At 42.2% G+C, this 26,436-nt stretch overlaps 4 protein-coding genes across 4 annotated transcripts in view; 2 read left to right on the forward strand and 2 right to left on the reverse strand.

Annotated features, from left to right (window-relative positions):
• The first annotated feature begins 6,644 nt into the window (after positions 1-6,644).
• LOC136838203 (uncharacterized) overlaps positions 6,645-26,436 on the forward strand; it is a 39,280-nt gene continuing 19,488 nt past the window's right edge. The window contains 5 exon segments of the mRNA XM_067103075.1: positions 6,645-6,668; positions 6,778-7,497; positions 11,110-11,143; positions 21,856-22,902; positions 24,774-24,788. Coding sequence (XP_066959176.1) covers positions 21,860-22,902; positions 24,774-24,788 — 1,058 coding nt within the window. The 5' untranslated portion in view covers positions 6,645-6,668; positions 6,778-7,497; positions 11,110-11,143; positions 21,856-21,859.
• LOC136838098 (uncharacterized) lies at positions 8,508-10,007 on the forward strand. The gene has a single exon (XM_067102942.1). It carries the CDS (start codon positions 8,758-8,760, stop codon positions 9,637-9,639), a length of 882 nt encoding a protein of 293 aa, XP_066959043.1. The 5' UTR covers positions 8,508-8,757; the 3' UTR covers positions 9,640-10,007.
• Positions 12,902-13,615, reverse strand: LOC136838128 (uncharacterized abhydrolase domain-containing protein DDB_G0269086-like). The gene has a single exon (XM_067102981.1). It carries the CDS (start codon positions 13,613-13,615, stop codon positions 12,902-12,904), a length of 714 nt encoding a protein of 237 aa, XP_066959082.1.
• LOC136838129 (uncharacterized protein YhgE-like) lies at positions 21,032-21,700 on the reverse strand. Its single transcript, XM_067102982.1, has one exon. The coding sequence runs from the start codon at positions 21,698-21,700 to the stop codon at positions 21,032-21,034; it is 669 nt and encodes a 222-aa protein (XP_066959083.1).

Genomic DNA, 26,436 nt, shown 5'->3' on the forward strand with positions numbered 1-26,436 from the left:
TAGTTTCGTCTTCTTCAAGTGCAAGAAGAAATCGGCCACTTGCGCTAAAGATGTCTTAGAAGAAGAGACTCCCTCTCTCCTGCACCAGTCTCTGAAAACATTCCACTTGGTATACATCCGAAGAAGATCTCCTTCTGCATTCCGCGATAGCTTCTGAAGCTTGGTGAGAAAATCCCTTGTCTCTGAGGAGACGGTTGATAGTCTGAATGCAGTTAGCGCTAGACCTGACAGACCCTCGTAGAATTTTCTTACGTGAGGCTGCCTGATAAGATCCCTCCTTTGAGGTAGAAGCCTTGGATAATCTGTCAGAAGCTCCAGCAGATCCGGGAACCATTCCCCCGATGGCCAAAATGGGGCGATCAGAGTCATTCTGACGTTCTTGTATGTCCTGAGTTTGTTCAATACTTCCCCGACTATCTTGAATGGCGGGAAGGCGTAAACGTCCAGATTCTCCCAATTCTGAACCAAGCCTGATGGTCCGGAATTGGAGAACAATAAATTGGAAGTCTGTTGTTCTTGGCTGTGGCAAATAGGTCTACCAGCCGAGTCCCCCAACACTTCCATATTTGTCGACATACCAAGGGGTGCAAAGTCCATTCTGTCGAGATCACTTGCTTCTTGCGACCGAGCAAGTTTGCCCTTATATTTAGTTTCCCTTGAACAAACCTTAATGGGAGAAATGGAATGTACATGATCCTGATTGTCTAATTCCTTAGAGGAAGCTCTAACTGCAGCTTCCCGCTTCCTATCAGAATCTAACTTTTTCATCCTACTTGAATAAATCTTCCACTTCCCTTCATCCCAATCTCTACATTCATCACGTCAAATCCAGGTCACAGTCCTGACACTCTACAAGCAGCGCAAACAGTATGTGCATCACAAATCTCTTTAGCTAACCTACTTTTGCACCCTTTGCTGCAAACTCTAATTGCCCTGGTCTTACCCGAGTTCGAGTCTGACAGACTGCAAAGAAAAGAGGGTAGCTAAAATAACACAAACTCTGCTTGTCCTGAATAAATATTGAAGACAAAACACCAAGTACATCACCAAATTCCAATAACAGAATATTCCTGAATTCTAGCAGCTGTTGCAAACAGGCGTGTATCTCGTAGCTGCCATATTGTTTATCGTTTTTTTTGTTTTTGCTGGCGCAAATTTTGAATTCTAGCTGCCGTTCGGTTTCGAAACAATAGCAATGTAACTGCTGGGTAAGTTACATACTTAAAAATACAATTTACTTTAAAAAATTGTGATTTGTCCTGACACAATATACAAACCATCTGTCCTTTACATTAGGTAGACTCACTGGTTGGAGGGAGGAATCTGAGTGAGTTTCTATGAACTGACTGGAGTTCACCACACCTTGTCTTCCCTTCCTGGTCGATAGAGCGAGGAAGGGGAAACTGCCTCTGACAAAGTGATAGGGTTGTACGGAACGCGGGTTCGATTGTCAGACTTCTGGGTCCCTTTGCATGAGAGAGGAATCGTCAGTTCATGCAAAGTAGGCTAGGAAGAACTTGGAGTCAGTGACATTAAGGCAATCACAAGCACTGGGTTTGTCTTACTGTCAAGGTCTCCTTCTCCCCTTTGCAAGGGGAAGGAGTGGGGTTGTTTCTATGAACCTGAACGGAAAACAGGACAGGAGCTGCCTGTGAGAAGAGAGCCGAGATGGCGAGAAAGAAGAGAGGCCAGTCACTCCACGTTCATTCTCCCAATCACAATCGTACATCTTAGGCGAGATGCAACCTGCCCTTCTCATCAGTAGGGAAATCTTGAAGGAGGAGGAGACGTCTACTCCTTTCAGCTGCAAGACTAGGCCGAGTGCGGCGAGGTAGCCTTTTACAGCTGAAACGGCAAGAAGCTTCTCTTGGCGAAGGAAGACAAGGAAGTCTGTGACCTGCTGAATAGTAGCTCTGACCGGAGAGATACCCCTTCCACAACACCAACCTCAGAAGATGGACCACATCCCCTAGTATACCGCTGCGGAGGATCGTCTGAGGTACCCAGCCACCTCTGTCGCTGCACAATGCGGAAAGCCTCTCGCTTGCACGAGACGGTGGATAACCTTCAGCTGTGAAGACACAGGGACTGCGCTGCCTGGTGGTACTGCTCTACGTGGGGTTGACACAGCAGGTTGGGCCAGGGGGGAATCTCTCTCAGCGCCTCATATGGGGGCTAGCAGGTCAGGATACCAAATGGCTGGGTGCCACCAGAATCATTCGGAGATTCAGAGTGATCATCGCCTGGTTGATCACTCTGCGAATCAGACAGAACGGAGGAAAGGCGTAGACGTCGAGGTTGTCCCAAGGGTGCTGGAACGCGTCCTCCGCAGAGGCCCATGGGTCCGGCACGACAGAACAGAAGACCTGGAGTTTTCTGTTGTGCTGGGTGGCGAACAAATCGATGACTGGACGTCCCCACAGGTTGAACAACCTTTCTGTGACTTCCGAGTGAAGGGACCATTCGGTTCCGATCACCTGATTCTGGTGGCTGAGCTTGTCTGCCACAACATTCCTCTTGCCTGGAATGTACCTGGCTGACAGCTCCACCGAGCGGGCCAAGGCCCACTCATGCACCTGCACTGTCAACTGGTGGAGCAGGAGGGATACTAGACCCCCCTGCGTGTTGATGTATGCCACTGCTGTGGTGTTGTCGCCCATCAGTACCACAGAGTGTCCCATCACTCGATCCTGGAACTCTTGGAGAGCCAGGAAGACTGCCTTGAGTTCTAGGATGTTGATGTAAAGGTGTTTGCCGTCTCGGTGCCACACTCCCGAAGTCAGCTACTCCCCTCCAGGTGTGCGCCCCATCCCTCAGTCGATGCGTCTGAGAACAGCAGCATGTCTGGAGGGGGAGTATGTAGGGATATTCCTATCAAGAGGTTTCTGTCGTCCATCCACCAGCGAAGGTCCTCTCTCACGCCCTCGGAAAGAGGGATGAGAAAGGACTGGGGGTCTCAAGACTGGGACCAATACTCCTTTAGAGACCGCAGGTGAAGACGCCTATGTCGCTTCTCCAGCGACGACAGGTGACCGATGATGACTTGCCATTGCCGGGCTGGCTGTTCCTGTCGAGACAGGAACAGTTGTGCTGCCTTCCTGAACCTGCTGATACGAGAGTCCGAGGGAAAGACTTTCGCTACTACCGTGTCTATCAGCATGCCCAGGTACTTTACCCTCTGCTTTGGGGGTGAGATCTACTTCTCGAGGTTCACCATGATCCCATGATCGTGGCAAAGCTTGAGGAGCCAATCCCTGTCCTGCAGCAACTACAAGCGGGAGCTCGCCATGACCAGCCAGTCCTCGAGATACCTCAGTAGACGTATCCCGTGCGAATCAGCCCAAGCTGACACCTTGGCAGCCTTCCTTTGGTACTGTCTCCTCCCCTCAAACTTCACCCACTGCTCGGCAGACCAGGAACTACACTCGGCACAGGGAGAAGCGCGAGAACAGCGGTCAGGGCAGAGAGCGAGAGAACACGTCTGCAGCGTAGTTAACTGCCTAACCACCTCGTTAGAGAGTTCGACGGCCGTTTCCCAAAGTGATTCCCAATGTAAAGGACCGACGGTTTGAATGTCGTGTCGGAACAACTGCTGATTACCAAACCAGAGGGGGAATGGTGGTAGTCTTCAATTTCACCTCAACTGTGAATAAGAGCCATTTTTAGGGCGACCAATACTTAAAGGCCAAAGCCTCTCCCATGCCCTCAAAGCCTGACCTACCCTTACAGGCCCGCCGGGTAGGCTCGAATTCACCCTGACAGAGAACCTGAAAAAGAAAATTGGTCAAAATCAAAACCAGAAACTTAAATAAAACAGTTCAGTGAAACACACGGTAATAAATAAGGGCAATAATGGCCCCTAGCCTAGCCTGACCCAGTCTAGCCTACATACGCCTGTAAATGCTTCATTATTATACCATTGGAACGACCAGAGCAAAAGCAACCGCCAGGCTCAGAATTAAAGGCCAAAAACACATTTTAAATAACGCAAATAACAAAATCAATAACATAGGGCTTAAATAACGCCTACACAACGTCGGCCGTCGTAACCTTGTCCTAACCATATTTAACTTAGAATCTCGATTTTAACCGATTTTCCTCTACTCAGAATCATCTTAAAACACCGACTGACTCCCGGCGTTATTTAAATACGGCTTAAATGACGGAAACAACGGTCTGAACCGATTAAACAACGCTCAGAAAGGACTGGCCACCGCCATCTTGACCTGCAAGAGGCGGGAATTCCTTCACTTCATTCGACCATATTTAACTCAAAAACTCAAATTTAACGCAACTTTCAACTCACGAAATTAACGTCGATCACTGCTCGACGTCTGTCGACCTTCAATTCGACCGTTCGGCCAATATTTCCCGTTGGAATTGATTGATTGGTGATCGGTTTCCCGCCGACGGTCGATACGCGCCACAAGGGTTTGTTTACGTTGGTCGGCCACTTTCCACCCAAGGTGGTTAGGTCCTTCATTTAAGTCGTTTTGGGTTAATAATGGCGTATTTAAACACTTTATATTCATAAAAAATACATTAATTATCATTATCTTATATTATTTTAATGTAATGTTAAGTTAATTGACTTATTAACGTGACGAATCAAGACTTATTAGCGATTCCGTTATTTTCTACCGCACCTAATCGGTTCAGGTGTCCGTTAAAGTGTATCGCGAAAATAGCAGACAATTTTCGTTTTAAGGCATTAATAAGAGTATAAACAATCTAAGTATCTTAAATAACATTAAATAGAGTTATTTTACTTATATAAGTAACAATAATCGAGTTATTTTACTTATATAAGTAACAATGCTTTCTGTTAAGCCAAGGAACCGGTGATTGAGGGCAGACATCTTTTCAGCGCAGTTAATACCGTTTATCTTGTATATATATATATATATATATATATATATATATATATATATATATATATATATATATATATATATATATATATATATATATATATATATATATATATATATATATATATATATATAAATAATTCACAGCTAATCATTTCTTTAAAGACTTACTGACTTTACTGGTAATAAAACGAATTCGTTTTTGCATATTAAAATGGAATTCTGATTCTTGTAAGTGCCTTCAATATCTTAAAAACATATCTTGTGGGTAATCTCATCTCTCTCTCTCACCTCGCGTAACAAATCTCTAACGGATGTTTTACAAATTTTAATTATTAAATAAGAAATTTCAGATTTTTGTTTGGGGGAGGTAGGCAGGGGCCTGTACTGAGTTAATAGAGTATATTATTATTATTATTATTATTATTATTATTATTATTATTATTATTATTATTATTATTATTATTATTATTATTTCATTTTTTACAGACAATTCATCTCCACAAGATCAATCATTTCTAATTATGGCAGGAATATCCTTGATACTATCTTACCACATAAAGACTTTGACGCCCATTGAACAGGGTTGCCATCATGCAACATCTCTTTGCAACACGGGAGTAATATTGGCATCAAAGTATTGTAAAGTTGGGTCTACAGTGATTGCAGACTGAAGAGAGCTGAAACATTAACATTTTCTTTAGAATAACAGCAACGTTTTCTTTAGAACAAATATTCGGGATTTCTTGCACAGCAAATATAATGACAGTAGTCTTTGCCTAAGCAATTTTGTAGGATTAAGCGGGCTCGTTACTAGGCCTATATCCTACAGTCAGCAGACTGAAATGAACCCAATTTGGCTCCAAAGGGGAATCAGCTTGCAGAGAGAGAGAGAGAGAGAGAGAGAGAGAGAGAGAGAGAGAGAGAGAGAGAGAGAGTTTCATTGAGTATTACGTAATTCCAGCTCCAATTTGTATGTGAATATATGTGTGTAGATATTGTGTGTAGATATTGTGTATGCGTGTGTATCTTTGTATACACACACACCCTATCCCTTCTACAAGTGTATACCTGTCTATATAAGCGTATGGTTACACCCTACACCCTCTGCAATAAAATATTAGAATATACACAAAGAAGATTAAAGATACCTCACTGTGTATTACAGCATCTTGGCTCGACTGTTATAGGTGTAGGAGTCTGTGTATGTGTTTATTTATGTGTATACATATGTGTAGATACACCCCTGACTCTCACCTCCCCGAAGTGTTAAAATATAAAAAAATATTACCTTTCTCTCTCTCTCTCTCTCTCTCTCTCTCTCTCTCTCTCTCTCTCTCTCTCTCTCTCTCTCTCTCTTGTGTATTACGTAATTAAGCTCGATTTCCTGTGCATGAGCGTGTATACCTGTGTATCGATACACCCTACACCCTCCTACACCCTCCCACCGTCATAAAATATTAAAAAGTATATAAAAACCGTAATTTCTCTCTCTCTCTCTCTCTCTCTCTCTCTCTCTCTCTCTCTCTCTCTCTCTCTCTCTCTCTCTCTGTGTGTGTGTGTTGCGTAATTACAGCTCGATTCCCTACGTGTATACTCGTGTGTATCGATACACCCTACACCCTCCTACACCCTTCCACAGTAATGAAACATAATAACATAGGTGGGTGGGGCCCGGACTCAGGTCTCTCTCTCTCTCTCTCTCTCTCTCTCTCTCTCTCTCTCTCTCTCTCTCTCTCTCTCTCTCTCTCCCCCGAGAGAGCAACAGTGTGCCTTCAGCGGCCGTAGGAGAAGGATGTGTGTGTTACGGTGCTCTCTCTCTCTCTCTCTCTCTCTCTCTCTCTCTCTCTCTCTCTCTCTCTCCAATTACAACCTATATTTATAATTCCTTTTTTTTTTATTTCAGCGTGATTCGCGAATATTAATTCCCGCGAAATGAAGGACTAGGAAGGACGGTGGTGATGATAATGGCGATGATGATGATGGTGATAATGATGATGATGATGGGTGTACTGTGTAGACGCAGTGTGTGTACGTGTATACATACGTGTATCTGTACTTAACACGTATTTTCGCACAGCCAAAATTAAAACCCGTGAAATTGGGGAATCTTTTATACTATTTTATTTAGCGAAAATTGAACCTAGTGAAAAAATAATGAATCTCTCAACCAACGAAAATTAAAACCCGCGAAATTTGGGGGAATATTTTGTCCTGTGAAAGTAAAAACCTTTGAAAACGATGGATATTTTGTCGAGCGAAAATAAAAACCTGTGAATAAATAATGGATATTTTCTTGACAAAAATAAAAACCTTTGAAAGCGATGGATATTTTGTCGAGCGAAAATAAAAACCTTTGAAAACGATGGATATTTTGTCGAGCGAAAATAAAAACCTGTGAGAACGATGAATGAGTTCTACCAGTGACCATTAAATCAACTGAAATATATAAATAAATATATATAAAAATAGAGGAAAACTACCAAAATAAAAACCTGGAAAATATATATATATATATCTCTATATATATCTATAATACAACTATACAATGTATCTATGAAAGTGTCGATAGACAGAAGAAGTCGATAGACGATGGAACGGTAGACGGGAGATTTGCCTCATCAAGGTATGATGATCAATTAGTTTTTATATATATATATATATATATATATATATATATATATATATATATATATATATATATATAAACACAATTTCAGATGAGAGAGAGTGGCTGGTTTGGTGTTAAAATCCATTGCATATATTTTTATATGAATGTGAGACAATGTTAGCATGGTTGTTATGAATATTAAGTGCTCTCTCTCTCTCTCTCTCTCTCTCTCATATATATATATATATATATATATATATATATATATATATATATACATATATATATACAAATCTCTCTCTCTCTCTCTCTCTCTCTCTCTCAGCTAAGAAGAACCATTTTAGAAACGAGTTTAATAAGAATAAAGGCAACAGTAAAGCTATATGGCAGGTATTTGGAAACATGATCCCTATTTCAGACACAGGGAAAATAATAATCGAACTCTTGATGACCCTCTTAAGGCAGCGGAGGAGTTTAATCAGTATTTTGCCACTGTAGGAGAAACAGCTTTTAGAAAATCCCAAGAAGGTTTTGTGGAAATTGAAACAGAGCACGAAGAGGAGTCATTAACAATGTTCAACCTTTACCAAATATCCTGATTTTCGACCTCAACCTGTGGACGTTCACACAGTTGTTTTAGCATTCAAAGAGCTACGTGAAACAAATTCGTATGGTTCAGACGGCATTCCATATAAATACTTAAAAGATTCCCCTTCCTGTTTTGATCTTCTATATTACGGTTATCCTAAATTTGTCCATTGTTACCGGCTTGTTCCCGAAACTTTGGAAACACCTCATGTCATTCCCTTTGTTCAAGGGTGGCGATGCCGACGAGGTGGGAATTATCGTCCCATTTCATTACTCCCAATTTTGTCAAAACTCTTGAAAAAATCGTTGCCAGCCAGCTTATATTAAGATTTTTTGAGAGTAACAAATTATTGGCAAACAGCCAGCACGGCTTTAGAGCTCGTTTATCAACGGAAACCGCGCTTATGCAAGTTAATGAGCAAATATACGAAAAACATCGACAACCAGAAGATATCACTCCTCTTACTACTCGACCTTTCCAAAGCCTTCGATAGTGTGTCACACCCAATACTCGTACACAAATGTAAACAACTGCACATCGACGAGTTTTGGTTTAAGGACTACTTAACGGACCGAGTTCAGTCAGTACGAATAGGCTCAGTTTTATCATCTCCTCAGGGTGTGGGTTACGGTGTACCACAAGGATCAATCTTAGGCCCTATACTTTTCCTAGTTTATATTAACGATATGGCAAAGGCATTCAGTAAATATCTTTTAATCCAGTATGCAGATGATTCTCAGATATTACTATCTGGAAAGATTAATGATCTTCAGGATTTACTCAATCAAGCTGAAATCGCTCTAAAAGAAGCAAAAACATATTTTCAAGTAAATGGCTTAAATGTTAATGTGAATAAGACCCAGTGTATATTTATAGGATCACGCCAGTTAATAAATAAAATACCTTCTAACGCAACAATACTTTTTGATGAGACACATATCAAGCCATCTCAAACTGTCAAAAACCTAGGCGTACTTATGGATCAATATATGTTATTCGATCACCACATCAATCACGTGATAAAAAAAGTAAATGGTGTCTTATTCTTCCTCAATCGCATAAAAGATAGATTCGATAAAACATCTCGCCTAACAGTAGTAGAGTCGTTAGTCTTGAGCGTCATCAATTATTGTAGCAAGATCTGGGGAATGACGACCAAAGAGCAAATAGACCGGGTTCAGAAGGCTCAGAATTTTGCAGCTAAAATAGCTTATGGTGGAGCGAGAAAGTATGATCATGTGACACCAATCCTTAAGGAGCTACAATGGATGAATATCGAAACTAAAATACTTTTCGACCTCTGTTTGTTTGTATATAAAATTTGCAATCATTTAGTTCCCGACTGGCTTTTTAAGTTTCCTACTGTGGGCGATGTACAAGGAAGACCCACTCGTCAGTCGAGCGACCTCTTTGTAAGACGAACAACTACTGACATGGGAGCTAAATCAATATCAATTAAAGGACCAAGGGTCTGGAACAATATTCCAACTAATATAAAGAATGCGCCTTCAAGTAAGCTTTTCAAAAAGATTTTGAAATCATACCTCCTTGAAAATAAATTACAATAAGACTAATTAAACTAGAATTTATTTATAACAAGTGGCTTGCTTTTCTCCTGATTTTTAGTCTTGAGCGGCGTTTTTTGCTTGGTTTTTATCGTGCTGTGTTTTGTTATGGGTCTCACTAATCTATTACCTTGTAACTGGAATAGTACTTACGTACTCAGATTTTTACGATCTTGAGACCTTGTTAGATGTACTTTTTAAAGAAGGAAGAGCAGTATGTAGTTGCTGTGCTGAGGAGCTTTTAGATCTGACAATTTGTCGATGATTAAATGATTTTGTACTTTTACTATTGTATGTTGTATTGATGTATCCTTTGAGAGAAATGTAGAATAACCATTGTAAAATGGAAATAAAGTTTTGATTTGATTTGATTTGATTTGACTCTCTCTCTCTCTCTCTCTCTGTCTCATCTCTTCTCTCTCTCTCTCTGTCTCTCTCTATATATATATATATATATATATATATATATATATATATATACAAATCTCTCTCTCTCTCTCTCTCTCTCTCTCTCTCTCTCTCTCTCTCTATATATATATATATATATATATATATATATATATATATATATATATATATATATATATGTTTATATATACATATATTTCATATGGACTCCAAATTCAAACCCTCTCTCTCTCTCTCTCTCCCTCTCTCTCTCTCTCTCTCTCTCTCTCTCTCTCAAAATACTACAATAAAAAGACATATCAATGTTCTGAGGTGGTCTGGAAATGTTGTGAGAATTGGGTGCATTCTGGTGAGAGATCAAGAAATTTTTGTCCATAAGAGTTATGTTAACAATAAATTCATATAGTTAAAAAATTTAAATATTGAGCCACTTTGGCTAAAACACATTCTCTCCACACGCCCGTGCCACCTGGGCCTATTCTTATCTGCTTCTGTGTTCCCTTTTAAATTTTGTAATTCAATTTTTGTCTAATTTTTAAATCTAATTTAGTCTTTAAAATAATGATTCATTACTTTCTTATCGAGTAGACCTGATATGGAAGAATCTTTGCTCCCATTCTCCCTACAGGTCAGTGTCACCTTACCTATAATAATTGCTTCCTGGAGCTCAAAGAAACAGGATTTAAATTGGGTCCCATTTTTTCTTGGAGCTCAAAGAAACAGGCGTTAAATTGGGTCCCATTTTTTCTACCAGCTCCAAAAAGTGGTTCCTCCATTTGGCTCCATAGAAGCCCCCATCTTTTCTTTACAGTTACTAAATTGGTCAATGTTTTGTCCAGCCTGGAGAGAATGAATTCCTATTGGACGAGGGTAAAATGGTGCAGACATGTTTAAGGAATGGGAGGAATTTTTTATATTATAAAAAGAATAATTTCGTATTAGAATATATATAAAGTAAATGAAATTATATATATATATATATATATATATATATATATATATATATATATATATATATATATATATATATATATTATTTATATTAATATATTTCCTATTTTTCAGGGGCACAACATACCAGTTGGGTATCCAACATCAAGTGAGTATTTAAAAGGAAACTATTATTGTGCCAGCTTTGTCTGTCTGTCCGCACTTTTTTGTCTTCACTTTTCTGTCCGCACTCTTTCCATCCACACTTTTTTCTGTCCGTGCCTTTTTCTGTCTGCACTTTTTACTGTCTGCACTTTTTTCTGTCCGTGCTTTTCTGTCCGCACTCTTTCCATCCACACTCTTTCCAGTCCGCACTCTTTTCTTCTTTGCACTTTTTTCTGTCTGCTATTTTCTGCCAGCCCTTTCTGTCTGCACTCTTTCTGTCCACACTTTTTCTGTCTGCAGTCTTTCTGTGCACACTTTTTGTGTGCACTTTTTTCTGTCTGCAGTTTTTTCTGTCCATGCCTTTCTCTGTCTGCACTTTTTACTGTCCGCACTCTTTTAGTCTGCACTTTTTTTCTGTCCACCCTTTTTGGATTTTTCTCTGTCCGTACTCTTTCTGGCCACACTTTTTCTGTCTGCACTTTTTTCTGACCGCACGTTTTTGTCTGTACTCTGTCTGCACTTTTTTCTCCCTGCTATTTTTTCTGTCTGCACTCTTTCTGTCCACACTATTTTCTGTCTGCATTTTTTCTGTCGGCACTTTTTTCTGTTCACACTTTATTCAATCTGCAGTCTTTGTGTGCGCACGCTTTCTGTCTGAAGTCTTTCTGTCCGCATTCTTTCTGTCCGCACTTTTTCTGTCCACACTTTTTCTGTCCATGCTCTTCCTGTCCACATTCTTTCTGTCCGCACTTTTTCTGTCCATGCTCTTCCTGTCCACATTCTTTCTGTCCGCACTTTTTCTGTCCATGCTCTTCCTGTCCACATTCTTTCTGTCCGCACTTTTTCTGTCCACGCTCTTCCTGTCTGCACTCTTTCTGTCCACATTCTTTCTGTCCGCAGTTTATCTGTCCACGCTCTTCCTGTCCACATTCTTTCTGTCTGCGCTTTTCTGTCCACGCTCTTCCTGTCCACATTCTTTCTGTCTGCACTCTTTCTGTCCATGCTCTTCCTGTCCACATTCTTTCTGTCCGCACTTTTTCTGTCCACGCTCTTCCTGTCCACATTCTTTCTGTCCGCACTTTTTCTGTCCATGCTCTTCCTGTCCACATTCTTTCTGTCCGCACTTTTTCTGTCCATGCTCTTCCTGTCCACATTCTTTCTGTCTGCACTCTTTCTGTCCACATTCTTTCTGTCTGCACCTTTTCTGTCCATGCTCTTCCTGTCCACATTCTTTCTGTCCGCAGTTTATCTGTCCACGCTCTTCCTGTCCACATTCTTTCTGTCTGCACTTTTTCTGTCCACATTCTTTCTGTCCGCACTTTTTCTGTTCATGCTCTTCCTGTCCTCATTCTTTCTGTCCGCAGTTTATCTGTCCACGCTCTTCCTGTCCACATTCTTTCTGTCCGCACTTTTTCTGTCCACGCTCTTCCTGTCCACATTCTTTCTGTCTGCACTCTTTCTGTCCACATTCTTTCAGTCCGCACTTTTTCTGTCCATGCTCTTCCTGTCCACATTCTTTCTGTCTGCAGTTTATCTGTCCATGCTCTTCCTGTCCACATTCTTTCTGTCCGCAGTTTATCTGTCCACGCTCTTCCTGTCCACATTCTTTCTGTCCCGCAGTTTATCTGTCCACGCTCTTCCTGTCCACATTCTTTCTGTCAGCACTCTTTCTGTCCACGCACTTTATCTGTCCATGCTCTTCCTGTCCATTCATTCTTTCTGTCTGCACTCTTTCTGTCCACATTCTTTCTGTCCGCACTTTTTATCTGTCCATGCTCTTTCCTTTCCACATTCTTTCTGTCCATTCTTTCTGCAGTTTATCTGTCCACGCTCTTCCTGTCCACATTCTTTCTGTCCGCACTCTTTCTGTCCACGCTCTTCCTGTCCACATTCTTTCTGTCTGCACTCTTTCTGTCCACATTCTTTCTGTCCGCACTTTTTCTGTCCATGCTCTTCCTGTCCACATTCTTTCTGTCCGCAGTTTATCTGTCCATGCTCTTCCTGTCCACATTCTTTCTGTCCGCAGTTTATCTGTCCACGCTCTTCCTGTCCACATTCTTTCTGTCCGCAGTTTATCTGTCCACGCTCTTCCTGTCCACATTCTTTCTGTCAGCACTCTTTCTGTCCACGCTCTTCCTGTCCACATTCTTTCTGTCTGCACTCTTTCTGTCCACATTCTTTCTGTCCGCACTTTATCTGTCCATGCTCTTCCTGTCCACATTCTTTCTGTCCGCAGTTTATCTGTCCACGCTCTTCCTGTCCACATTCTTTCTGTCCGCACTCTTTCTGTCCACGCTCTTCCTGTCCACATTCTTTCTGTCTGCACTCTTTCTGTCCACATTCTTTCTGTCCGCACTTTTTCTGTCCATGCTCTTCCTGTCCACATTCTTTCTGTCTGCACTCTTTCTGTCCACGCTCCTCCTGTCCACATTCTTTCTGTCTGCACTTTTTCTGTCCATGCTCTTCCTGTCCACATTCTTTCTGTCCGCACTTTTTCTGTCCACGCTCTTCCTGTCCACATTCTTTCTGTCCGCACTTTCTGTCCACATTCTTTCTGTCCGCACTTTTTCTGTCCACACTCTTCCTGTCCACATTCTTTCTGTCCGCACTTTTTCTGTCCATGCTCTTCCTGTCCAAATTCTTTTTGTCCGCACTTTTTCTGTCCATGCTCTTCCTGTCCACATTCTTTCTGTCTGCACTCTTTCTGTCCACATTCTTTCTGTCCGCACTTTTTCTGTCCATGCTCTTCCTGTCCACATTCTTTCTGTCTGCACTCTTTCTGTCCACGCTCTTCCTGTCCACATTTTTTCTGTCTGCACTTTTTCTGTCCATGCTCTTCCTGTCCACATTCTTCTGTCCGCACTTTTTCTGTCCACGCTCTTCCTGTCCACATTCTTTCTGTCACTTTTCTGTCCACTCTTTCTGTCCACATTCTTTCTGTCTGCACTTTTTCTGTCCACGCTCTTCCTGTCCCCATTCTTTCTGTCTGCACTTTTTCTGTCCACATTCTTTCTGTCTGCACATTTTTCTGTCCATTTTCTTCCTGTCCACATTCTTTCTGTCGCACTTTTTCAGTTTATCTGTCCACGCTCTTCCTGTCCACATTCTTTCTGTCCGCACTTTTTCTGTCCACGCTCTTCCTGTCCACATTCTTTCTGTCTGCACTCTTTCTGTCCACATTCTTTCTGTCCGCACTTTTTCTGTCCATGCTCTTCCTGTCCACATTCTTTCTGTCCGCACTTTTTCTGTCCACGCTCTTCCTGTCCACATTCTTTCTGTCCACACTTTTTCTGTCCACGCTCTTCCTGTCCACATTCTTTCTGTCCGCACTTTTTCTGTCCATGCTCTTCCTGTCCACATTCTTTCTGTCCGCACTTTTTCTGTCAACGCTCTTCCTGTCCACATTCTTTCTGTCCGCACTTTCTGTCCACATTCTTTCTGTCCGCACTTTTTCTGTCCACGCTCTTCCTGTCCACATTCTTTCTGTCCGCACTTTTTCTGTCCATGCTCTTCCTGTCCACATTCTTTCTGTCCACATTCTTTCTGTCTGCACTCTTTCTGTCCATGCTCTTCCTGTCCACATTCTTTCTGTCCGCACTTTTTTCTGTCCGTGTCTGCACTTTTTCTGTCCATGCTCTTCCTGTCCACATTCTTTCTGTCCGCACTTTTTCTGTCCATGCTCTTCCTGTCCACATTCTTTCTGTCCCACTTTTTCTGTCCATGCTCTTCCTGTCCACATTCTTTCTGTCCGCACTTTTTCTGTTTTTCTGTCCATGCTCTTCCTGTCCACATTCTTTCTGTCCGCACTTTTTCTGTCCATGCTCTTCCTTTCCACATTCTTTCTGTCCGCACTTTTTCTGTCCATGCTCTTCCTGTCCACATTCTTTCTGTCCGCACTTTTTCTGTCCACGCTCTTCCTGTCCACATTCTTTCTGTCCGCACTTTTTCTGTCCATGCTCTTTCTGTCCACATTCCTTCTGTCCGCACTTTTTCTGGCCACGCTCTTCCTGTCCACATTCTTTCTGTCCGCACTTTTTCTGTCCATGCTCTTCCTGTCCACATTCTTTCTGTCCGCACTTTTTCTGTCCAAGCTCTTCCTGTCCACATTCTTTCTGTCCGCACTTTTTCTGTCCACGCTCTTCCTGTCCACATTCTTTCTGTCCGCACTTTTTCTGTCCATGCTCTTCCTGTCCACATTCTTTCTGTCCGCACTTTTTCTGTCCATGCTCTTCCTGTCCACATTCTTTCTGTCCGCACTTTTTCTGTCCACACTCTTTCTGTCCGCACTTTTTCTGTCCATGTTCTTCCTGTCCACATTCTTTCTGTCCGCACTTTTTCTGTCCACACTCTGTCCGCACTTTTTCTGTCCATGTTCTTCCTGTCCACATTCTTTCTGTCCGCACTTTTTCTGTCCACTGCTCTTCCTGTCCACATTCTTCCTGTCCGCACTTTTTCTGTCCCACATTCTTCTGTCCGCACTTTTTCTGTCCACGCTCTTCCTGTCCACATTCTTTCTGTCCGCACTTTTTCTGTCCACGCTCTTCCTGTCCACATTCTTCCTGTCCGCACTTTTTCTGTCCACACTCTGTCCGCACTTTTTCTGTCCACGCTCTTCCTGTCCACATTCTTTCTGTCCACACGTTTTCTGTCCACGCTCTTCCTGTCCACATTCTTTCTGTCTGCACTCTTTCTGTCCACCCCAAGATCTTAAAAACTACTAAGGCTAGAGGGCTGCAAATTGGTATGTTGATCATCCATAACCCTCCAGTCATCAAGCATACCAGATTGCAGCCCTCTAGCCTCCTCCTCCTCCTCCTCAGTCTCTATTCTACTTAAGGTTAAAGTTAGCCATAATCGTGTGTCTAGCAACGGTATAGGATAGGCCACCACCGGAATCGATCTCACGGGTAAGGGGGAGGGAGGAATAAGGGTTTTAGATGATGGGTGAGGAGGCATCGCCCTAAAATAATAATAATAATAATAATAATAATAATAATAATAATAATAATAACCGCTGGACCACAAGTCTTTGTATGAGAAGGGGAAATCTCAAACTCCAGTCTTCCATTGATTTGCTGGAGTGTAGTCTCTCTCTCTCTCTCTCTCTCTCTCTCTCTCTCTCTCTCTCTAGAAAGAGATGGAGGGAAAGAGAGACTCTTCATCTCTCTATATGCACACAGGGAGAGAAAGAGAGAGAGAGAGAGAGAGAGAAGGGAGGGGAGAGAAAGAGAGAGAAAGAGAGAGAGAGAGAGTCCTTTCAAATCGCAAAAACGAACCACTGGGTAGGACCTGTGTGTGTATTTGTTCTTCCGAGCTATTTTGGAGCTCCCAGAGAGGTCCTGGGGACCCCGAGGAGGGGGGAAGGAGACACACCCCCAGGACTCCCCAACGAGGAGGAGGAGGAGAAAGGTATCCTTCCGCCAGTGAGAGAGAAAGAGAGAGAGAGAGAGAGAGAGAGAGAGAAAGAGAAGGACTCCAGTCTCCAACTGCGCCGTTTTGTTCACGATGGCTGTGAGGTTCGTCCCTCGTTTCTGTGGTGGAAAAAAGACGTCTGTGTTCTGTCTGCCTGTCTGTGGGAGTCCGTCCGTCCCTCTAGGATGTCTGTGTGCAGGATCCTACGTAGGACTCGCGGGACAGACAGCCACTGGGGTGCGGCCTCTCCTAGTTTTAAAGGCGCCGTCCTAACGTACCGTCTGTTGTGTATTGTAGAAGTCCTCCTCTCTCTCTCTCTCTCTCTCTCTCTCTCTCTCTCTCTCTCTTTCTTCCTCCTCTCTCTCTCTCTCTCTCTCTCTCTCTCTCTCTCTCTCTCTCTCTCTCTCCCCTACCCCTAAAGGGGAGAGGTGGAGGAGTAAGGGGTAGGGGGTATTTAACAAACAAGGAAAGGTGCTATTGTTTCTTTCGCGACGGAATAAGAAAAAAAGAAATCCGCCCATAAATAAATAACCGGCCCATAAATCCGACCTAATCCCAACCCCCCTTCGAGGATTAACTCGTCAGGGATTAGGGATTAACCTCTCCCATTCCTCGGAGGGGTCCTTCAAAGATGGAAGGAATTCTTATAAATCTTTTTTTGGGGGGGAAATATTAAATGTACGTATTGACTGCAAGACCTCTGGAACATGTTGGTGGCTGAGTGGGTAAAGTATCTGAACCGAGAAGTGTACTGTAACCCCGGGTTCGATACCTTGATGGGGATTTGGGGGGGGGGTGAAAACGATTTTAAAAATTCTTCGTGAGTAATTGGTGTTTGCTGAATCTCTCTTTCTTCTCTCTCTCTCTCTCTCTCACTTGCTCAATCTCTATCTCTCTCTCTCAATATATATATATAAATATATAAATAAATATATATATATATATATATATATATATATATATATATATATATATATATATATATATATATATATATATATATATATATATATATTATTAAGGCCTCATGACAATAGGCCTATTCCCGGTTGAATTATAACTTTTAGGCCTAAAACCTTCTTCTTCGAAGTTACTGTAAATTTCAGTAAAAAAAAAAAATAAACAAAATGAAGATTTTGTTCAAAAGTTGAAATTTTAGTCACAACGTTTCCTTTGAATGGGGCGGAGAGAGAGAGAGAGAGAGAGAGAGAGAGAGAGAGAGAGAGAGAGAGAGAGAGAGAGAGAGAGAGTACTATAACAGCAGCTCTTCTTCACACTTAGCACCAACTACTTTTCTAGTCTCTTTTTGTTGTTTTTGAGAAAAAAACCAGGATGAAGGAGAAAGTATGAGGAATGAGGCAAAGTAGTAGGAGGAGGAGGAGTAAGGGAGGAGGAGGAGGAGGAGGAGGAGGAGGAGGAGAAAGGGTGAGGAACAGTTTATTGATTTCTCCTAGTTCCTGCTCTTCCTCCACCTCCACCAACAACGCTTTGGAGCAACAGGCTGGAGCTGTGTGTGTGTGTGAGAGAGAGAGAGAGAGAGAGAGAGAGAGAGAGAGAGAGAGAGAGAGAGAGAGAGAGAGAGAGAGAGAGAAATAGATACATAAAAGGAAGCATAACTTTTGATAACTAAACAAATGGTTCACTTTGTAGCTTTGTAATGCGTACATGTTTTGATATTTTGCTCTCTCTCTCTCTCTCTCTCTCTCTCTCTCTCTCTCTCTCTCTCTGGCACACTTCCATCCATCTTGCCAGTGGCAAACAGGTGGTCTGCTAATCTATATCAATTTCTATCTATCTGTCTATCTCTATACATGGATACTTAGATAAAGAGAGAGAGAGAGAGAGAGAGAGAGAGAGAGAGAGAGATCAATACGCGGAACTGTTTATCCAAATAACACCAAAATGTCAGAATGTCACGGTTGTAGCATTTTGAAACGTCTTTGTGTAACCAACTCTTTCGTTTCTCTCATTTCAATGTGATAATAATAATCATAATTTTGTTTGTATGTTTATTGGGATATATATATATATATATATATATATATATATATATATATATATATATATATATATATATATATATATATATATATATATATACAGAGAGAGAGAGAGAGAGAGAGAGATTTCAATCATTTACCTTATTAGAAACCAAACCACAATTTCAAAATTTACACCAATTAAAAAAAAAAATGAACCGCCAAATTAAAACCCCGCCAACACTGGGGGAACTTCCCCATGACAGGCAACAATGCACTGTTTTGACTTAGCAATACAAAACATGTTTTCCTCTCTTTCTCTCGGTGTACATCTGAAACGGAGGCAGCGGGGTTTCAAAAGCGTTTGAAACCCGTTTGAACTTTTGTTTTCGTTCCGCATTGAAATGTCAAAATATTTTGATGTGTTTGTTGATGTCAGGTCCACTGTATGTATGTATGTATGTATGTATGTATGTATATATATATATATATATATATATATATATATATATATATATATAATATATATATATATATATATGTAGCTCAAACGTAGTAGAACACACCTCAAGAAACTAAAAAAAGCAGGTAACCGTACGTACAAACAAACAAACAAACATCACAGAAAGTAAAACCGTTTAGTCAGGTTGCTTTGGCCCCTCAATGTTGATCATCCATAACCCTCCAGTCATCAAACATACCAGATTGCAGCTCTCTAGCCTCCTCAGAAATAGTTTTGATTTGATTTAAGGTTAAAGCTAGCCTTAATAGTGCGTCTGACAATGATATAGGATTGGCCACCACCGGGCAGTGGTTAAAGTTTCAGGGGCCGCGGCTCATACAGCATTACACCGAGACCACCGAAAGATAGATCTATTTTCGGTGGCCTTGATTATTATACGCTGTAGCGTCTGCACAGAAAACTGCATCCTCCTCCTCCTCCTCCTCCTCCTCCTCCTCCTCCTCCTCCTCCTCCTAGCTCTAGCCTAGAGGGACAAGTTTCTATGAAATATTTGGGGTAATTTTTCCACATATAATCTAAAATTGGCGACAGGGGCGAGGCCATGGAAACTTGGGCCTTTATAATAATAATAATAATAATAATAATAATAATAATAATAATAATTTTTACTGACTGGCCTTTCACTTTAACTGACCTAAACCAGTTGCCAGAAAACTTAGTCTCATTTTAACTGACCCTTTCTCATTTTTACTGATCTGTCTCACTTTAACTGCCCTGTTTCTCATTTTAACTGACCTTTTTCTCTTTTCATGACCTTTCTCTCACTTTAACTGACCTGTTCCTCATTTTAACTGACCCATCTCTTATTTTAACTAACATGTTTCTCATCTTAACTGACCTGTTTCTCATTTTAACTGACCTTTTTCTCCTTTTATGGACATTCTCTCACTTTAACTAACCTGTTTCTCATTTTAGCTGACCTGTTTCTCACTTTCACTGACCTGTCTTTCATTTGAACTGACCTGTTATTCACTTTAACTGACCTGTCTCTCATTTCAACTGACCTTTTACTCACTTTAACTGACCTGTCTCTCATTTTAACTGACCTGTTTCTCACTTTAACTGACCTGTTTCTCATTCTTGCTGACCCATCTCTCATTTTAACTGACCTGTTTCTCATCTTAACTGACCTGTTTCTCATTTTAACTGACCTTTTTCTCTTTTATGACCTTTTTCTCACATTAACTGACCTGTTTCTCATTTTAGCTGACCTGTTTCCCATTTTAACTGACCTGTTTCTCATTTTTACTGACCTGTCTTTCATTTTAACTGACCTGTTACTCACTTTAACTGACCCGTCTCTCATTTTAACTGAACTGTTTCTCATTTTAACTGACCTGTTTCTCACTTTAACTGACCCATCTCTCATTTTAACTGACCTGTTTCTCATCTCAACTGACCTGTCCTTCATTTTAACTAACCCATCTATCATTTAAACTGATCCAACTAATTCATTTTCATTTTAACTGACCTGTTTCTCTCTTTAACTGATCTGTCTCATTTTAACTGACCCGATTATAACTCATTTTTCAATTTTAAATAACCTGTCTCTCACCTAAACTGACATCTCATTGTTAATTGACCTATCACTTTTTTTTTAACTTATTCATCTTTATTCTAACTGACCTGTTTCTCATTTTATTACCTCTCTCATTTTCACTGACCTGTCATTTTAACTAACTGACCTGTCTCTCATTTTTACTGACTCACCTTTCATTTTTACTGGCCTGTAAGTCATTTCATGACCTTTCTCTCATTTTAACTGACATGTCCCTCATATCAACTGACCCGTTTCCAATTTTCAGTGACCTCTGTCTTATCTTAACTGACCTGTCTGTCATTTTTAAATGACCAGTCTCATTTTAACAGACTTTCTGTTCATTTTAACTATTATTCTATCTGACCTGTCTGTCATTTTAACTGCTTTGGTCTCATTTTTCAATTTTAAATGACCTGTCTTAACTGACCCATCTCTATTCTAACTGACCTGTCTCATTTTAACTGACCCATCACTCATCTTCATTGACCCATCACTCACTTTAACTGACCTGTCCCTCACTTTCACTGACATGTTTCTCATTTCAAGAGACCAATCAGTCATTTTAACTGACCCATATCTCATTTTGACTGACCCATCAGTCATTTTCATTGACCCATCACTCATTTTAACTGACCCATCACTCATCTTCATTGACCCATCACTCATTTTAACTGACCCATCACTCATCTTCATTGACCCATCACTCATTTTAACTGACCCATCACTCATCTTCATTGACCCATCACTCATTTTAACTGACCCATCACTCATCTTCATTGACCCATCACTCATTTTAACTGACCCATCACTCATCTTCATTGACCCATCACTCATTTTAACTGACCCATCACTCATCTTCATTGACCCATCATTCATTTTAACTGACCCATCACTCATTTTCACTGAACCATCACTCATTTTAACTGACCCATCACTCATGTTCATTGACCCATCATTCATTTTAACTGACCCATCACTCATCTTCATTGACCCATCACTCATTTTAACTGACCCATCACTCATCTTCATTGACCCATCACTCATTTTAACTGACCTATCACTCATCTTCATTGACCCATCACTCATTTTAACTGACCTATCACTCATCTTCATGACCCATCACTCATTTTAACTGACCCATATATCATTTTAAATGACCAGTCTCATTTTAACTAACCTGAATGTAATTTATTTTTCTATTTTAAATGACCATCCTCTCATTTTAACTGGCTCGTGTCTCTCTCTCTCTCCCTCTCCCCCAGCAGGATGGCCCTCCTGCACCGCTTCGTGAAGCTGAACGACCGGGGAAACACCCACGTCTTCAGCTTTGTGGTGACCCGGAGCGTGACGCGGGACCTGCACCGGGACGTAACGAGCAAGGAGCTGACGTACGGGTACCAGCGCTGGGCCATCACCTTCTCCCGCTCGGAGAAGGTGCTGGGGGTGTACCTGGTGTGGCGGAACCCCTGCGAGGGGATGCGGGTCTACATCGACTTCACCTTCACCCTCCTGAACCGGGAGCACTTCAGCGTGAATGAGGCCTTCACGGGGAAGCAGGTCAAGTTCACCTTCGACTCCCCAGCGCAGGGCAACAGGAGGCTCATCAACATGGACGACCTCTACTCCCGCAACTTCACTGACGAGAACGGCGAGTTCCAGCTGGAGCTGACGGTGGCCAACATCCGGACGGTCTTCGAGGCAGAGCTCCGGGTGCCTCCGCCGCTGAACGGAGGCGGGGCAGGGGCCGGGGCGGCGGGGGGCATCCCCCAGAACCGCAAAGAGAGCAGGTACGAGTCTCCGTACTTCCACTTCGGCCACTACGACTGGCACGTCTCCGTCACGGGCTCCTCCTCCTCATCCTCTGGCTCCTCGTCCGGCTCTGCCTCGGAGGGCCGGCCCTCCGTCCAGCTCCGCAGGCTGACCGGCTTCGACCACCAGTGCCGCGTGCGCTACCTGATGGTGGTGGGGGAGGGGGAGCGGAGGGCCGACTCGGGCATCCTGGACCAGCTGTCGGACCACGAGGGCCGCACGCCTGGGTGGACGCCGTCCAGGACCCGGCTCTCGGACCTGGTCCATAAGGGCGTCCTGAGGCTCTACCTGGAGATGATCCTGGCCAACACGACCAGCGAGGTCCGGCTGCAGCCCCTGGCCTCGGCCGCCGCTGCCGCAGGAGGGGGTGTGGTGCCCCCCGTCCAGTGCTACGACCGGGACAAGCAGGCCTGGGCCCTGGAGCCGGACCTCCATTCGGACATGTTCCGGCTGCGCCTGATGTACAACGACATCCACAACGTTCCCAGGAATCACTTGAGGTGAGATGGCAGAGGTTCTCCTCTGGTAGTTCCCATTCCCTCGCTTTCCCCGATCTCCACAGACGATCCTACTCCTTCCTACACCTCTCTCTTTCTCTCTCTCCCCCTAATCCCTCCTTATAGCAGCTAATCCCAGGGGTAATCCACAACATTCTGAGGAACCAACTGGAGCAAGGCAGCAGTGTTTCTTGTTCCCTCGCTTTCCACAATCTCCACAGGTGATCCTACTCCTCCTTACTCTCTCTCTCTCTCTCTCTCTCTCTAATAACTCCTTATAACAAGTAATCCTGGGGTATTCCAGGGTTAATCCCCTGTAATGACTTCCCGAAGAAGAATAAAGACTTCGACAGCCTCAAAGCAAAGTGGAATGATGTCTCACATATGAGACTCTCTCTCTCTCTCTCTCTCTCTCTTTCTCTCCCTCCCTCTCTCTCTCTCTCCCAATGAGGAAGAAGAATGAAGCTGACATTATAAAACAGAGTGGCTGACATTAATGAGACTGACATTAAAAAGTCAGCTGATTTATTCATGGGTTGACATTCTTCAATATTAGATGAACAGGAGGAAGACTTGGGAGAGAGAGAGAGAGAGAGAGAGAGAGAGAGAGAGAGAGAGAGAGAGAGAGAGAGAGAGAGTCATGAAATCTTCCTTGATTTATCCTCCTCCCTAAAAAGGTTAAAATCTGCCTTAATTCTTCCTGAAATCCTTGTGAAATTCTTCTGAACCCCTCTTGAAATCTGCCTTAATTCTTCCTTAAATCTTTCATACTCCTGAAACCTTTCTGATTCCTCCTGAAACCCTCCTGAAATCCTCCTTATTCCTCCTGAAACCTTTCTTATTCCTCTTGAAACCCTCCTGAAATCTTCCTTATTTCTCCTGAAACATTCCTTACTCCTCCTGAAACCTTTCTGATTCCTCCTGAAACCCCCTAAATTTCTTCCTTATTCCTCCTGAAATATTCCTTACTCCTCCTGAAACGTTATTCCTTCTGAAACCCTCATAAAACATTCTTTATTCCTCCTGAAACCCTCCTGAAATATTCTTTATTCCTCCTGAAATATTGTTTATTCCTCCTGAAATATTCTTTATTCCTCCTGGAACCCTCCTGAAATCTTCCTTACTCCTGAAATATTTTTTATTCCTCCTTGAACCCTCCTGAAATCTTCCTTACTCCTCCTGAAATATTCTTTATTCCTCCTGGAACCCTGAAATATTCTTTATTCCTCCTGGAACCCTGAAATATTCTTTATTCCTCCTGGAACCCTCCTGAAATCTTTATTCCTCCTGGAACCCTCCTGAAATCTTTATTCCTCCTGGAACCCTCCTGAAATCTTCCTCATATTACAACCAACATTCACCTACCAGTTTTTAAAGTTATTATATGAAGATCCCTGGTCTTCCTTTCTTCTGAAATCTTCCTAAAACATCCCAAAACCCTCCTGAAATCTTCCTAAACCCTCTTTACTGACTCACTGTCTCCCTCCTTACTCCTTATTTCTTCCTTCTTTCCTGTATGAAACCCCACCCCCCTTATAACCCTATTGAAACTCTCCTCTTTCCCTCCTTCCTTCCTTCCTGCCTCCAAAATTTTCCCTTACTCCTGAATTTTTTTCTGAAACCCTCTTACAGATCCTCCTAGAAGCCCTCCTTCCTTCTTCCTGAAATCATCCTTCAGCACCTTAGACCATCCTGAAAGCCTATCACTATTCCTTCCTTCCACCAGGAAATTTTCCTGAAACCCTCCTAAGATCTACTGGTAATATACTGATATTTTCCTGAAACACTCCTGAGACCTTCCTTAATTTATCTTTCCTTAATCTTTCTTTAACCCTTATAGAAAACCCTCCTAGCCCCTCGTTCCTTCCTCCTAGGTATGTATGCCGGAATGCCTCAATTCCTAAAACCCTCCTTATTTTATCATTCCTCAATCTTCTCTCCTCCTGAAACCCTGATAGAGACCCTTCTAGAAATCTTCCTAACTCCTGATTCTTCCTCCTTACTCCCTTCCCCAAGAAACTCTAAAACTATCATTAAATCTTCCTTTTCTATTCTACCAACTAATCCTCCTAATACCTCCCCTATTTTATCATTCCTTATTCTTCCTTCCACCTGAAACCCTCTTGAAAAACCTCTCAACTCCAGATTCTTCCTTCTTCTCTCTTCTTCCTAACCTCCTAATACATTCCTTATCTTATCCTCCTCTAATCCTCCTGAAAACCATCTTTATTTTATCATTCCTTAATCTTCTAGAACCCTCCTGAAAAACTAATAGAAACCCTCCTAACTCCTGATTCTTCCTCCATTCCCCTTAAATCTTTATTTCATCCTTCTTTAATCTTCCTGAAACCATCATTCTCACCTCCTTCAAATTATTCCTGAAACTCTCCTTATTTTCTCCTTCCTTAATCCTAAAACCTTAATCTTTCCTCCTTCCCTCTTCCTGAAACCCTTCTAGAAATTCCTCCTAATCATTCCTCAATCCTCTGAAACCCTCCTTCCCTCTTCTTCCTTCCTTTCCCAAGGAAATCTTAAAATTATCCTGAAACCTTCCTTACTGTATCATTCCTCAACCTTCCCTCCTCCTGAAACCCCTCTATAAACCTTTCCAACTCTCTCTTGATGCTTCCTCATTCTTCCTGATTCTTCTTCCTTGTTCATTCTTTCCTCCCCCTGAAACCCTTCTATATACCCTCATAGCTAACTCCCTCTTCATGCTTCCCCATTCTTCCTGACTCTTCCTTCCTCCAGAAACCCTTCTAGGAACCCTCCCAACCAACTTCCTCTTGATTCTGCCTTCTTCCTTCCTTCCCTCCCACAGGAAGTCATAAAACCCTCCTTACTTCATCATTCTTCAATCTTCCCATTCTTTATTTCTCCCAGGAATCCATAAAACTTACCTTAATCATTCCTAAATCTATCCTCCTCATGAAACCCCTCTAGGAACCCTCCTTACTAATTCTCTCTTGGTGCTTCCTCATTCTTACTAATTCTTCTTCTTCCTGACTCTTCCTGATTCTTCCTTCCTTCCTTCCTCCAAGGAAACCCTAAAACATTCCTTATTGTATCATTCCTCAATCTTCCCTCCTCCTGAAACCGTTTTTGGAAACCTCCTTACTAATTCTCTCTTGTTGCTTCCTAATTCTTCCTGGCTCTTCTTCCTGATTCTTCCTTCCTTCCTTCCTCCAAGGCAACCCTAAAACCTTCCTTATTGTATCATTCCTCAATCTTCCTCCTCCTGAAACCATTCTAGGAACCCTCCTTACTAATTCTCCCTTGATGCTCCCTCATTCTTCCTAATTCCTCTTCTTCCTGACTCTTCCTTCCTTCCTTCCTCCAAGGAAACCTTAAAACCTTTCTTATGGTATCATTCCTCAATCTTCCCTCCTCCTGAAACACTTCTAGGAACCTTCCTTACTAATCCTTTTAGATGCGTCCTCATTCTTCCTAATTCTTCTTCTTCCTGATTCTTCCTTCCTTCCTCCAAGGAAACCCTAAACCCTACCTTATTGTATCATTTCTCAATCTTCCCTCCTC

The sequence above is a fragment of the Macrobrachium rosenbergii genome, unplaced genomic scaffold (assembly GCF_040412425.1).
Source record: "Macrobrachium rosenbergii isolate ZJJX-2024 unplaced genomic scaffold, ASM4041242v1 171, whole genome shotgun sequence".
NCBI classification, from domain to species: Eukaryota; Metazoa; Arthropoda; class Malacostraca; order Decapoda; family Palaemonidae; genus Macrobrachium; species Macrobrachium rosenbergii.

Bases quoted from the DNA above. Each gene is read 5' to 3' on its own strand.
- LOC136838098 (XM_067102942.1), top strand. From the start codon at position 8,758: ATGGCAAAGGCATTCAGTAAATATCTTTTAATCCAGTATGCAGATGAT.
- LOC136838128 (XM_067102981.1), bottom strand. From the start codon at position 13,615: ATGTGGACAGGAAGAGCATGGACAGAAAAAGTGCAGACAGAAAGAATG.
- LOC136838129 (XM_067102982.1), bottom strand. From the start codon at position 21,700: ATGAGTGATAGGTCAGTTAAAATGAGTGATGGGTCAATGAAGATGAGT.